The 12,551-nt window shown below is 38.1% G+C and overlaps 1 protein-coding gene across 1 annotated transcript; it reads right to left on the reverse strand.

The window, feature by feature from the left end:
• Positions 1-432: 432 nt before the first annotated feature.
• On the reverse strand, positions 433-7,551 carry LOC129769699 (digestive cysteine proteinase 1). The gene is made up of 4 exons (XM_055772117.1): positions 7,379-7,551; positions 1,909-2,229; positions 1,596-1,853; positions 433-1,537 (listed from the first exon to the last, which is right to left on the reverse strand). Exons 1-4 carry the CDS (start codon positions 7,419-7,421, stop codon positions 516-518), a joined length of 1,644 nt encoding a protein of 547 aa, XP_055628092.1. The 5' UTR covers positions 7,422-7,551; the 3' UTR covers positions 433-515.
• Between the last annotated feature and the right edge of the window lie 5,000 nt (positions 7,552-12,551).

Here is a 12,551-nt window from a genome sequence, read left to right on the forward strand (position 1 = left end):
TCGACACCATTCCGCCGTCAACGCGAATTAATTACATGATTTAGATTTAAAAATCTGATATAAATGGTGTGCAAGTTTACAATGTTTATAACATTTGTAAGTGCTATAATTCAGAAAAGGTCTGAATACGTGCCAAATAATCATCTGGTGATTTATTAAAAATTAGCTCAAATGAGGGGCGCATTGACATCAACAGAAGGTGGACTTCATAAACCTTTAAAATATGTGAATTCGTAAAAATATCCTGTAAAACTACTGTAGATTGTGAAAAAGACAATTTTATTTCTATGTTTGGAAACATTCGAATACCTGATTTTAAACAGGTGCGCCGAACTAGAGCATTCAAATAATGGACAGACCAAGATCATATTTTCGACTGGACAAACCAAAATCATTTACCATATTTTCTCATAACGCAATAAAAATCTAGTGTTGAGTTTTTGTTACACACATTGATTATATTACTGCTACAGTAAATGACAAAACAAACAAAATTTTCGAAACATATCGAACAATTACATCAGAACGTATGTGGCATCGGTTGTGATTCCACAGTTATTGTCCTTCATTGCCATCAGAGCGTAACCGTCGTTCCCCCAATAGTTAGACCAGGAATTTTTGATCAACCAGTAGTCTTCTCCGTTAAGTTTGCCATACCCGACCGCTAGTACAGCATGGTCCAACTGCTCCAGCTTATTCTTACATTCCGGATCGTAATAGATTCCGTTAGCATAGTAACTAAAAGTTTTATGACCGGCATCGATGGCTATCGAAAGTGGGCCATGTTTGAACAGGGCAACCTTCATTGCATCTGCATCTCCGGAGGTTACGTTAACCCATCCAGTTATGGGAGCGTAGAGCGTTTGATTTTCGACACGACAGTAACCATCTTGTCCCAAATAGCCTCCGTACTCTTCCTCGGATGGGATTCCACCAACCTCCATCATCCACTGGTACGCACGGAAGTCCTCTCCGCCATCACATCCGTTGTTGCCATATCCCCAAGAGCAATCGATCAACGCTTGCTGCGAGAGTCGAACTAGCTTATTCGTTTTCAGAAAGTAGGACGACTCGATGTGTCCAGTCGTACCGAAGGACCAGCACGATCCGCAAACAGATTGATCTTTCACAGGTGTAACAGCGCCGGAAATACGCCAATCCAAGCTTTCTGGCAGATCGGCAACAAGGTCTTTCACTTTGTAGGGGAAAGGTTGTCCTCCATTGTACGTATTGGACGACTTGAAGCCTCGTAGTGCCTTCAGTTCTTCGTCGGTTCGATCCGCCAAATGGTTAACAGTAACGGTGAATCCCTTGTTGGCACGGTTATGCGAATGAATGAATCGCAGGTTTTGTCGGAAGAGATCTCGACGGCGGTCATGTTCCTTTTCGCTGTCATAGCTTTTGCTATGTTTGTTTTTGAAGCGACTGAATTCGTTGTCCAAATGTTCTTCCGAACGGGGGTGGATAAATTCCTGCATCGGGTTGAATGTCGTGTAGTGGCCGTTGCCTGGTCCAGGGAAACCAACACAAGGATCGACTGGAATGAAATATCGATTAGAAGGCATGCTAACATCCCCGAATGATATTGTTCTTACTAGTTTGAACATCAAACACATCGGCAGGAATGTCTTGATGCTCATATGAGTCATAATCTAAGTAATAATGATCATAATGCGAGCCCAATAATGTGTTGTACCCCTTCATTTCATAGCGCACCGGTATAGGCATACGAGATGCTGGATACTTTGGTGATTTGATATATCGGACCCATAGGTTGTACACGTTTCGCTTCTGACCAACATCATCAATCAAGGTGAACTTATCGCATTTGAAGCCGTTCCGGGTTTCGGTACCTGACGTGGTAAGAGCAGAATTAGTATTTCCAAATTTTGAAATCAGTTTACTCACCGGCCAGTTTGAACTTCTTCGCATCCGGTAGAATACTTTGCACCGTTACAGGCATATCGCTAGTACCGTTAACCTGTAGACAAGTGTCTTTGTTCGTTGCCTGCTTCGTAGTGATAGGAGCTACTTTCAGACTAGTACCGTAATCGCCTTCCTTCGTAAGTTGATAGGTTTTCACCATGCCGCCGTAGTAATCAATACGCGAGCGGCCATTCTCACTATCATGCCAAGCGTAGAAAGGTTCACTGATCTCGGCGTATGGAATGTTCAGAACGCCACTGGCCGAATACACCTTAGGCCATCTTGGGGGATTGGTTCCAAGCGCTGCCAATGAAGTACATGTAATATTCATAAATTATTAGAGTTTTATTAACCGCATTTTCATTCCTGTAACCTATACACTTAATCTAATGAATTACTGATGCTATTGTAAGTTTGAAGAAATTGCCTACAAGAATAATCAATCTAAATATTTTTGTACTTTTTCTTCTCCCTTGAACCACTATATATCCTCGGGTTTGATATTTTGAGGTGTACTCCAGTTTCCTATAAATGCACTGTCAGTTGTTCCGAAAGATGATATTCGCACTAGTCGCACTTTGCATCATCCGTTCATTGTTGATTGGTGCATAATAGCACCTTTGTAATAGCTTCAATATGATAGTTTTGAACACTGGGGAAGCAACACGTGTATTTAAATCTCCTGCTGAACCCAGTGTTCTTTACCCCTTGCTTTGTTCGAATTGGCTATCGCTAGATTGCAAGTAGAATGTTATCCAGGATAGTGATCATCTGCCAATCACAATTGAATGCGTTGAATTCATTTGAATTAATAAACATGGCATACGACCTCACAAGACACAGGGTAGATAGCCAGTGTTCCGAGCTTTATGTAGAAGATCGAATGCATTTGAATCTTTTCGGAAACGTGAAACTATTGACAATTTTCAAACGTATACGGTTCTTGAAATTTAATTTAAAAACTTAATCAAATGTAAAAAAACGTACTTATTGGCAAAATTCCGTGGGAGGATTACTACGCGAAGCGCCAATGAAAAAAATATGGAAAGTGGCTCAAAACATGAGAAATCGCTCTTCAGCGAATGAAAATGAATAATATTCACGTCGAAAGATTTTGAATTTTGCACGGAAAGTTTGTCCCCATACCGTTCCGTCCCAAAATATTGATTCCTAGTTTTCGGTGGTAGCTCTCCTTATTTGTAACAATTCTATTCCACAATTCTACTCCAATTCTATAATTCAGGCGAGGCTATACAGCAAAACTACGCTGGAGACCACAGGATTCAAATTTCGATCTAGAACTGGTAAATTTCTTGACTAAAGTATATTTGTGCTTGACAAACAAAGACGGTTCTGGCTAGTACTGCTCCAATTTAATGACTAGGAAAGTACATTTAAAAATTTGAATACAATTTAAAAATTAGTATTATGCACCAATATGAACGTAAAAATGATAGAAAATGTGATTGTGTAAAACTTCGTTCTCTAGTTCAATAGAACTCTATTGAGGGGCCAGCGACAAACTAGTCAAACGCCAAAAGTCACTTTAATAAAGAATTCAGTGAATATAAATTCAATAAACCAATTTCAATCATCGACCTTTAAAACATGAACTACCTACCGGTCAAAATGACGAGTTTTATCATTTATTACAAATATTTTGTCTAGGAATTTTATTTAATATTTTTGAAAAATGTTGTTAGTTTTTAAAAATTCATGTATTCAACGATATTAAAAATTATCTTGGCCTCCCACTCCCCATTTTTCTATATATGATATATTAGATACACTTATATATATTTAAATTGTAATATTTTTAAAATAATACATAACATATCAAGTTAAAAAACTTCGAGAAGACACAACAAATAAAAGAGAAGACTTTTCCGATATCAACCAAGGTAATTTTGATCCTGAAATTGGACCAGCATATATTTCAATCAGAAGATAAAGGGTGTGCCTCCTCAGACAGCAATAGTGATGAAGAATACATCGATCGTATGGACAAAAAAAAAATCCGGAACCTCTCCAGGAAGGAGATCAATGAATAGCAATTTTGATAACCAATCGACGGATGATGGATCATATTACAACATGCACAACACTGGAAGATTTCCGATTTTTGATGAAAAATAGGTACTTTTTTCTTCAGATTTTACGCTTTTCTTGCAATTTTTATGCGCGTTGTGCTTATGAGAATTAGATTTTGAAATAAATATATTTATTGTCTAAAAAGTGAAGAGTGTACGGATAAATTTGAAATGATCTCAAATGTTTGGAATTCGTTCATTGAAAACAAATAAGAATTGTTACGTATCGGGACAAAACATTACAATTGATGAACAAGTATTTCCAACCAAAGCGAGATGCCGATTCCACACTACATGCCGAACAAATACGTAATAAATTTTTGATTTGCATATTATCTCCGTACTTGGGAGAGGATGAAACAAGACAGTAATCTATTCTTTTGAGTATGTTTTATAATTTTTACCAGTAAATCGACGGCATCAAATTTGTTGGAAAAACAGATTTCTTTGGTTTGTACAATTTATGGAAATAAATAGGAGTGTCGGAACTTGCCATACCAAAGAAAGAAGCTTAATTTACCTCGGTTTTTATTCGAAGCTTTTAAAATAGATAATTAAACTTTTACAGAACAGTAGAACCCTGATTATCTGCGAAAGGAAGATCCGCGATGCGGATTATCTGCCAAAGCGAGGTCCATAGTCATGCTAACAGCCTTTCCGAAATTTGTCAGAGATTGATAGGTCCTGCTCTTTTGAAAATACAGCTATAACTATATGTGCTGGCTGTGAAAAACGTGTTTGTGGTAAATGTCAATGTGTATAAATATATTTGCTGATTCAAACAGTAACTAAATTAAAAAAAAACAAATAAAAATACTTCCTCTTACGCAAATAGATGTATCTGTAATATTAGAATGAAATACTTTTTTTTTCTTCAATAAATGTTTTCCAATATTTATATTTTGCCATCTAAATCAAATCGGTCAGACCAGTTTGGAACGAATAGGTATATAACAACTGTTGATAGTTCTAGTGTTAAAACTCGGTGCTCCCGTAAGCGAGTGTATAGTGTCACAGTGAATATCATGCCGGGGGCTCAGGTTCAACTCCCGTTCTAGTCGGACGATTTTCGTCAATGAAATTTTTCCAACTTGCACAGTGAACATGCGTATATCAGAACTTGTCACTCAGAATGGCTTGTCACATACATTAGGTACACATCCAATATATGTACTTACGGTATTCCAGAACTAGAAACATGTAGCTTTAAAATTATGTATATCTCATCTTCATGCGAAATATTTGTACAAAGCTACAGTATTTCAAATACACTTATCCCCCTATTTACACGGTACTTGTTTTACACGATTTCGCTTTTGCACGGTTTATGGAATAACAAATTTAGAAAAATCTGAAGAATGTATATATGTAGTTCATATGAAAACAAGTAAAATAGGATCATAGCTTTGACTACGAGGTGCGATTTTATGTTCCAGAATTGGCAGGTTATCAATTTACTAGCATTTTTGGAGTCTTGATGTGTGATTTGTGTCTATTTTTCAAACTCTTAGAATCCCAGGAATATCTACAAAAATGAAAAGTAAAGGAAAGTTATATTTTCGGCTTTCGGCTGAAAATATTTTCAATAAATTGAATGATAAATAAAGCAAAACAAATCTACGCAGCTATTAATTGAATCTTTTATCACTAAGTCTGAAGTCGAATCTGAAATCTTCCCGAATTCGTCGACTGTTGAACCTGAATCGAATCAGGAATGCTCAAGTGATAAGGATGACTTTATACTAATCAGAATAAAAAGATTGGTGATTTCTAAAATTGGTGATAGCGAATAAACTTATTACAATTTAGTTTCTTGAAGAATTCTTTGTTTTATTTGTAGCCAGAATTTATAATAAATTCCATAAGTAGATTTTTATAATTGTTTTACTTGAATAAATGATTAAATTGAGCATATATCGAGAGTTTATTTCGTTTTACACGGTTTTACATAGCAAAATCGGAGATTTCATTCTACATGGTTTTATCTGGAACCTATCTTCAGTGTAAACCGAGGGATAGGTGTATATTTGAAACATCGATTACTTTTACTTTGAGTGTAATAATTTATCGGCTCGCTATAAACTTGCGGAAACAGCTCAACGACTATAAAAAAAGTGAGAACATACATGTTATAAGTGAAAACATGTTATGAGTAAGAAGTGAAAACATGCATGTTGCAGACATTATTATTTCAGAAAGTCTCAAACAATTTCTCAAAATCTTTATTTTAAATTTGGATTGATAGTGCAATACCGTTTGCGAACAACGATCATCGCTCGTCAATTGCTGCTAAGGATACGAATTGCCGTCGTAAATCGAATCGATTTGAATTCAAATGCATCAGCTCGATGACTCCCAATACTTCCGGAACGGAATCGAAAAAAACTTGAATCGAATGTGATTGGCCGTTAGAGTATCGGGATCTTGAATGCGATTATTATAAGCCACCTGGCTTGCATTTTCTTTTTGTTTACTTCCATTTCTAACATGTACTTCAAAACTGATTGGCCCATATAAAAAAGCAGCAGAAACATTTTAAGCGTGAAATATCACCTTCCCAACGTGCATAAATCTGAAATTTATCGATATATACCGAAACAATAATGAATTGTTTATTCCTCAACCTGATAACATATAATTCATTATTTATCATGCACTTTATTTATAGGTTCAAAATTCCACTGTTGTTCACTTCTGGTATTTTATTCGAATTAACACGTAACAATCAATATGTCATTGCCACAGCCATATAAAAAGTAATGCATCATGAATAATTGGTTCCTTTTACGAGAATCTCTTCTTGTTCGTTTGTTTGTTCACGGAGACTTTAAATCTTTTGATTCTCCGTTCTCCGTTTTTTTCGCAAGAACCGCGACGAAGCTTTATGATAATATGAGGACCAAGAAAGAAAGGCTCATCATCTAAACCAATGTGGAACAAACGAAATGGAAGGCTATGATGCTGAATACGAATTTTTACATTTCATGAAAATTTGCAGATTCTCCGTGTCTGCGGATGCGGAAACTGAGCGATGATTATTATGAAATCGTTTGAAAATTGCATCAGAAGTCAATATACGTAAGTCAATGAGACCATGATCACGATCTAATTTACTATATCGGAAATAGGACATAGCAAGAATGACAATAAATACCCTTTGTTATTTAAACTTCATTATCATAGAATTTCTCGAACACGAGTATTGTTGTGACATGACCATATCATCGAGCGCGGTCCGAGAGGTCAAGCGCTAAATAGATTAACAATGATAGTGCTCGTATGGCGACTGATATGGCGAACATATCCCTCTGATTTCCAAGTCTAACTATATCGTCTAGAAATTACAATTACAAAGTGCTCACCTGCTACAACGAAGCAGCTCACTACAGTAAACAGCCGAAGCATGATAACTTGGAATGTGCTGATTTCAGCAGATTTTCAAAATCGCGAACATAAAATAAAACAACACAAATCGATACCGAATGCACTACTTGCGTCCACCGGGTAGAATCGTTCAGACTAAAATGAGCTCGTCTGTCTCAAAGGCCTGTTAGTACAGTCGATATGAAACGGGGAAAAAATGCCGGCTGGAATACATACACACACAATGCAGGAGACTACATTTGTTCGCGTAGAGCAAGAACTTGACCACACAGCTATAAATCGTTTTAACGAAAGGGTTCCAGAAAGAATTATTTTGAAGAAAAATAATCGCTCTAGAAAATCATCCCATGGGAGAATAATTCGTTTTTAGTCGAAGAAAAAGCAGTTTCTATGTTTGAATACGGAAAAGTTGATTTAATTTGAAATCCTAGTGAATAGTTACTTATAGTTGCTTATCTCCTATATCGAATCCTGCGTGGATGAGCGCAATAAAAAATTACGAGCACGTATGCGCATCAAAGCATAATGCAGCAAACTGTTCACCTACGGAATTATACTGTGCCTGATCACGAACGTCACTTCACGGTGAAAACGAAGTGAATTGTATACAACGTTATTACGGCTGTCACCGTGTGTGTAGAATCCAGAAGAGTTCATCCGTCGTGACAACTTTGATGAACTCGGTGTTATTATGAATATCACGGTACTGTCACGTCACGGGGAAAAAAAGACGGGTGGGTAATGTCGGGGACATAACCGGAGTGACGTAGGACTATACAACGGGGACAGCTTTTGTTAAATATATATTTTAAATAATTTGTTTTATTTTCTTCTCCTACGTGAATACCTACCTATCTACCTGAAAAATGGATTAGTTTACTGTTTACTCTTTATGAACATGTTGATGGTTCTGAAAAGAACCTTTGGTGTTGTGTTTTTGTTATCACTCGATATTCCTATCTTGTTCGGTTAAACCTTCCTGTTTAGCTATTGCGTTTGCCACTCGCCATAGCTTTCACAGTTGGATTTTTTTTCCCATCCAGCTTGTGACATGTTGTTCAGTAAATTAAATTTAATGCGACGTGACGGAGAAACACTTTGCCACTCACTAAAAAGTTGCCTTGATGAGCGCCGAACCGAAGCTGCTCTGTTCTTGATGCAGGTTTTCTGATTGTCGTGAGCAGCTTTGCAAGCCAACTCGAGCACTCCGACGGCCGAAACTCTATAATCGCTGTTAGGTATACTGGTGCTCCGGCATCAATCCGTTTGGCCTAGTTACCCTTGCGGAGCAATCAGTGAATGCGACCAACAGGGAACTGGAGACCTGCACGGTTCGAGTGAGACTTTGCCTTTCTCTTAACTTGTCCTCCTTTGTTACGTCCACGATGCCGATGCCGTACAACCACACGGGTTTACGGATTGAAAGAAAATAAGATATTTTTTTGGGGTCCGCGTGTTTTATACTCTAGCGGTACACACTCACAGGATAGAGACAAATCGGCAGATTCAGCCAGAGGGGCGAGTCCAACGAGACGAACGAATGAGCGTTAAAAGGAAGCGATGGCAAAAAAATACATTCATTACGATTTGTTCGCTCGTTGGATTCACATGCAGGCTAAAAAGGGTCCTTTTCAGGATCACAAAATTATCTTCAATCTAAAGAGTTTATTGTTTTGTTATCACTCGTTATCCCCATCTTGTTCGGCTAAACCTTTCTGTTTAGCGATTGCATTTGCCACTCGCCACAGCTTTCACAGTTGGAAAATTTCTTCCCATCCAGCTTGTGACATATTTTACAGTAAATTACATTCAATGGCACGTCGCATTACCACCACTCAGTATCGGATTGGAGGTAATTTTAACCTGTAATTGAACATTTGCGATGACAGTGGTACAGTGTCGACTTTCAATGTGGGGTAATAATTTGGACCCCGAACTCTATGTTTACAAAAATGTCCAACTAAATATGTCGCATTACAGGTCCGTCCAATTAGCTAAATGTCGAGATAAGTGTAAATTACTGTACTTTCAATCTAGAAGCAATTTAAGAATTGGTAAAAATCAATAAGCTAAGAACAACTGCCAAATTCACATACTCATCAGATCCTGGCAAACAAATTATGAAAAAATCAATTTGTGTTTTATTATTATTTTGGATATTATTTTAGAAAGCATTGAACTGTATTTCGTAAACTCTTTTTTGAAAGGTTTAATGACCCTGATAAGCGCCGTGTTTTATGGAATGGTTCCAATTTATAAAACTTAGTACTCGTGGTTTTGAAAAAATCCATTTCGAACGCCCTCGATGCCGCCTTGTTCTGGATTTGCTACCAAAGCAGTTTGTATAAAGAACGAACTTTTTTCTTCTGCTACCTGATGCCGTTTTGCGATTGCGTTTGCCACTCGCTACTCGCTGCAACTGCCTGTTGTCTTGATTTCCACCGAACCGAATGTGTTCTGTTCCGAATGCGGGTTTTCTTATCGTCGCGAGCAGCTTTACCAGCTAACTCGATCACTTCGGCGGCCGAAACTATATAACGCCGGCTAGGTGGACTGGTGCACTGGTACTAACGCGCTCGGCCTAGCTACCCTTGCGGGGAACTCCAGATCAACACGGTTCGAGCGGGATTTTGTCTTTCCCTTCACTTTTCCTCCTTTACCATGTCCATACATGGCTGCTTGGGTTGGTTTGTTGATGTGTTGTGATGCGAACCGATGTGGTGTACGGTTTGGTCGGTACGATTTGAGGAGCACAAAATGGACCAATCAAAAATGGGCACATAGTGCATTTTGACAATGCTTGATATTTCACAATTATTCAATTATTTATCTCAAGAAAAACGAAATGTTATTCGTTATGATAGATGCGTAGATATATTTCCTATCAATTAATGCAAAAACCTTTGCGATCTATTGAGAAATGCTTTTTTATTTTTAGAACGAAATCCTGACGTATCCAGAGGACATAAATTTGTTTATTTGGATTCGATAAATGCGCTATGGGATGTAATTGAGGACTAAAAAGCAGGGGTATGACTAAAACGTCAAATCCCTCATATTGTCAGTGTACCCAATATTGCTGCGGTTTACTGACATTTTGGTTCTGACAATTACTGTTGTTTACAACTCGGTCCGGCTATATAGTCAAATAGTGGCTAACTTTAAACTCCATATTGAATGTGAACACCTCCATGTGAAACCGAAATATGAAAATCGCTTATGCAGTTAGAAATAAAGCAGCGCAATTTCCGTGATTTCAACAATTTCAATCCTCGCAAATGGTATGTTGGTAAACAAATGACGCCATATTGATTTTGATTTTGGGTAGCCTATATTCAATTGATGTCTAACCCCTGCTAAAAAGACGGGTGGGTAATGTCGGGGACATAACCGGAGTGACGTAGGACTATACAAAGGGGACAGCTTTTGTTAAATATATATTTTAAATATATTGTTTTATTTTCTTCTCCTACGTGAATACCTACCTATCTACCTGAAAAATGGATTAGTTTACTGTTTACTCTTTATGAATATGTTGATGGTTCTGAAAAGAACCTTTGGTTTTGTGTTTTTGTTATCACTCGATATTCCCATCTTGTTCGGTTAAACCTTCCTGTTTAGCTATTGCGTTTGCCACTCGCCACAGCTTTCACAGTTGGAAAATTTCTTCCCATCCAGCTTGTGACATGTTGTTCAGTAAATTTGCCACTCACTGAAACCAATTGTTGCCTTGATGAGCGCCGAACCGAAGCTGCTCTGTTCTTGATGCGGGTTTTCTGATTGTCGTGAGCAGCTTTGCAAGCCAACTCGAGCACTCCGACGGCCGAAACTCTATAATCGCTGTTAGGTATACTGGTGCTCCGGCATCAATCCGTTCGGCCTAGTTACCCTTGCGGAACAATCAGTGAATGCGACCAACAGGGAACTGGAGACCTGCGCATTTCGAGTGAGACTTTGCCTTTCTCTTAACTTGTCCTCCTTTGTTACGTCCACGATGCCGATGCCGTACAACCACACGAATTTACGGTTTGAATGAAAATAAGGCACACACTCACAGGATAGAGACAAATCGGCAGACTCAGCCAGAGGGGCGAGTCCAACGAGACGAACGAATTCGCGACTACGAAGCTGAATTTGACAGCTTTTGTGCGTGAAGCGAATGTCAACAAAGAATTGCAAAAAAAAAGTGATTTTTAAACGCACCGTTTTTAACGTTTTTTGCAGAAATTTTCGTAATGGTGAGTATGTATCGAAAGAACTATCCTCTAGGATGCTAATTTAGTTAAATCACATAAATTTACTGCAGGGGAAAACGTTTTCTTACCACATCCAAAGGACACTGTCTTTACTTGTGAAAAAGTAAACAAACTTTCAGGATACTAAATTTTAATGAAAATTAATAATTGTGTGCAAAATTTATCTTCCAAACGGTTGGAAAATGAGTTTTCCTTATGCAGTGAAAAAAACTTTGCCGTAGCTTAAGCTGAATTTAACTTATAAGTGTTTTTCTGTGACCTTGTTTCATGCATTATCAGGAGCCATCAGTCGGAGAAAATGAAACCTGCTACGTGGCTGTGGAGTTTGCGGATGTGTTCGATTACGCTGCGGGTGGAAGCCGTTTAGTCGTCGAAGGCGAAAGAGTATTCAAAGCTGGACATATTTTAATAGTTGGTGTTGAAGAAGTTCACGATGAAGGCTTCAGTATTTTCTCGTCCTGCCTCCAGTCATCATCTCCAAGCTCGGAACTCCATACAATAAAAATTCGTACGAAAATCTCTTTCTCCAAATAGTTGTTTTCGTGTTCCTGTAAAGCTGGCAAAGGGAAGTGCAAACACGTCATGGCTGTTTTGTGTCATTTGCTTAAGTATGTTTTATTTTATTTCTTTATTATTGCACATTTTGCACCAAGTTAGACTGCTTCACACTTTTTCAAAAGTGCGAAAATGTGAATGTGAATACTTGGAGAGTAGAAGTTCGACACGGTGAAATGAAGGCTACAAATACGGGAGGTTTTTGTAGGTTCTATCTTTAGCCGTAGTCGTTGGATCCAGTCTAGATACCGCGATTTGTCCATTTTCGGAGGGAAGGCATGAAAAGAAATTCCGGGGCGATATCTCTGCTTACATCCGGGGACGACACAAACAATACGGC

Source organism: Toxorhynchites rutilus, chromosome 2, assembly GCF_029784135.1.
Source record: "Toxorhynchites rutilus septentrionalis strain SRP chromosome 2, ASM2978413v1, whole genome shotgun sequence".
NCBI classification, from domain to species: Eukaryota; Metazoa; Arthropoda; class Insecta; order Diptera; family Culicidae; genus Toxorhynchites; species Toxorhynchites rutilus.

What these genes read in the sequence shown, in the direction of transcription:
- LOC129769699 (XM_055772117.1), bottom strand. Translation starts at nt 7,421, where the DNA reads ATGCTTCGGCTGTTTACTGTAGTGAGCTGCTTCGTTGTAGCAG. An exon ending in GAAGAAGTTCAAACTGGCCG is followed by an intron (nt 1,854 to 1,908) that starts GTGAGTAAACTG and finishes TTACCACGTCAG; the next exon opens with GTACCGAAACCCGGAACGGC. An exon ending in TGTGTTTGATGTTCAAACTA is followed by an intron (nt 1,538 to 1,595) that starts GTAAGAACAATA and finishes ATTTCATTCCAG; the next exon opens with TCGATCCTTGTGTTGGTTTC.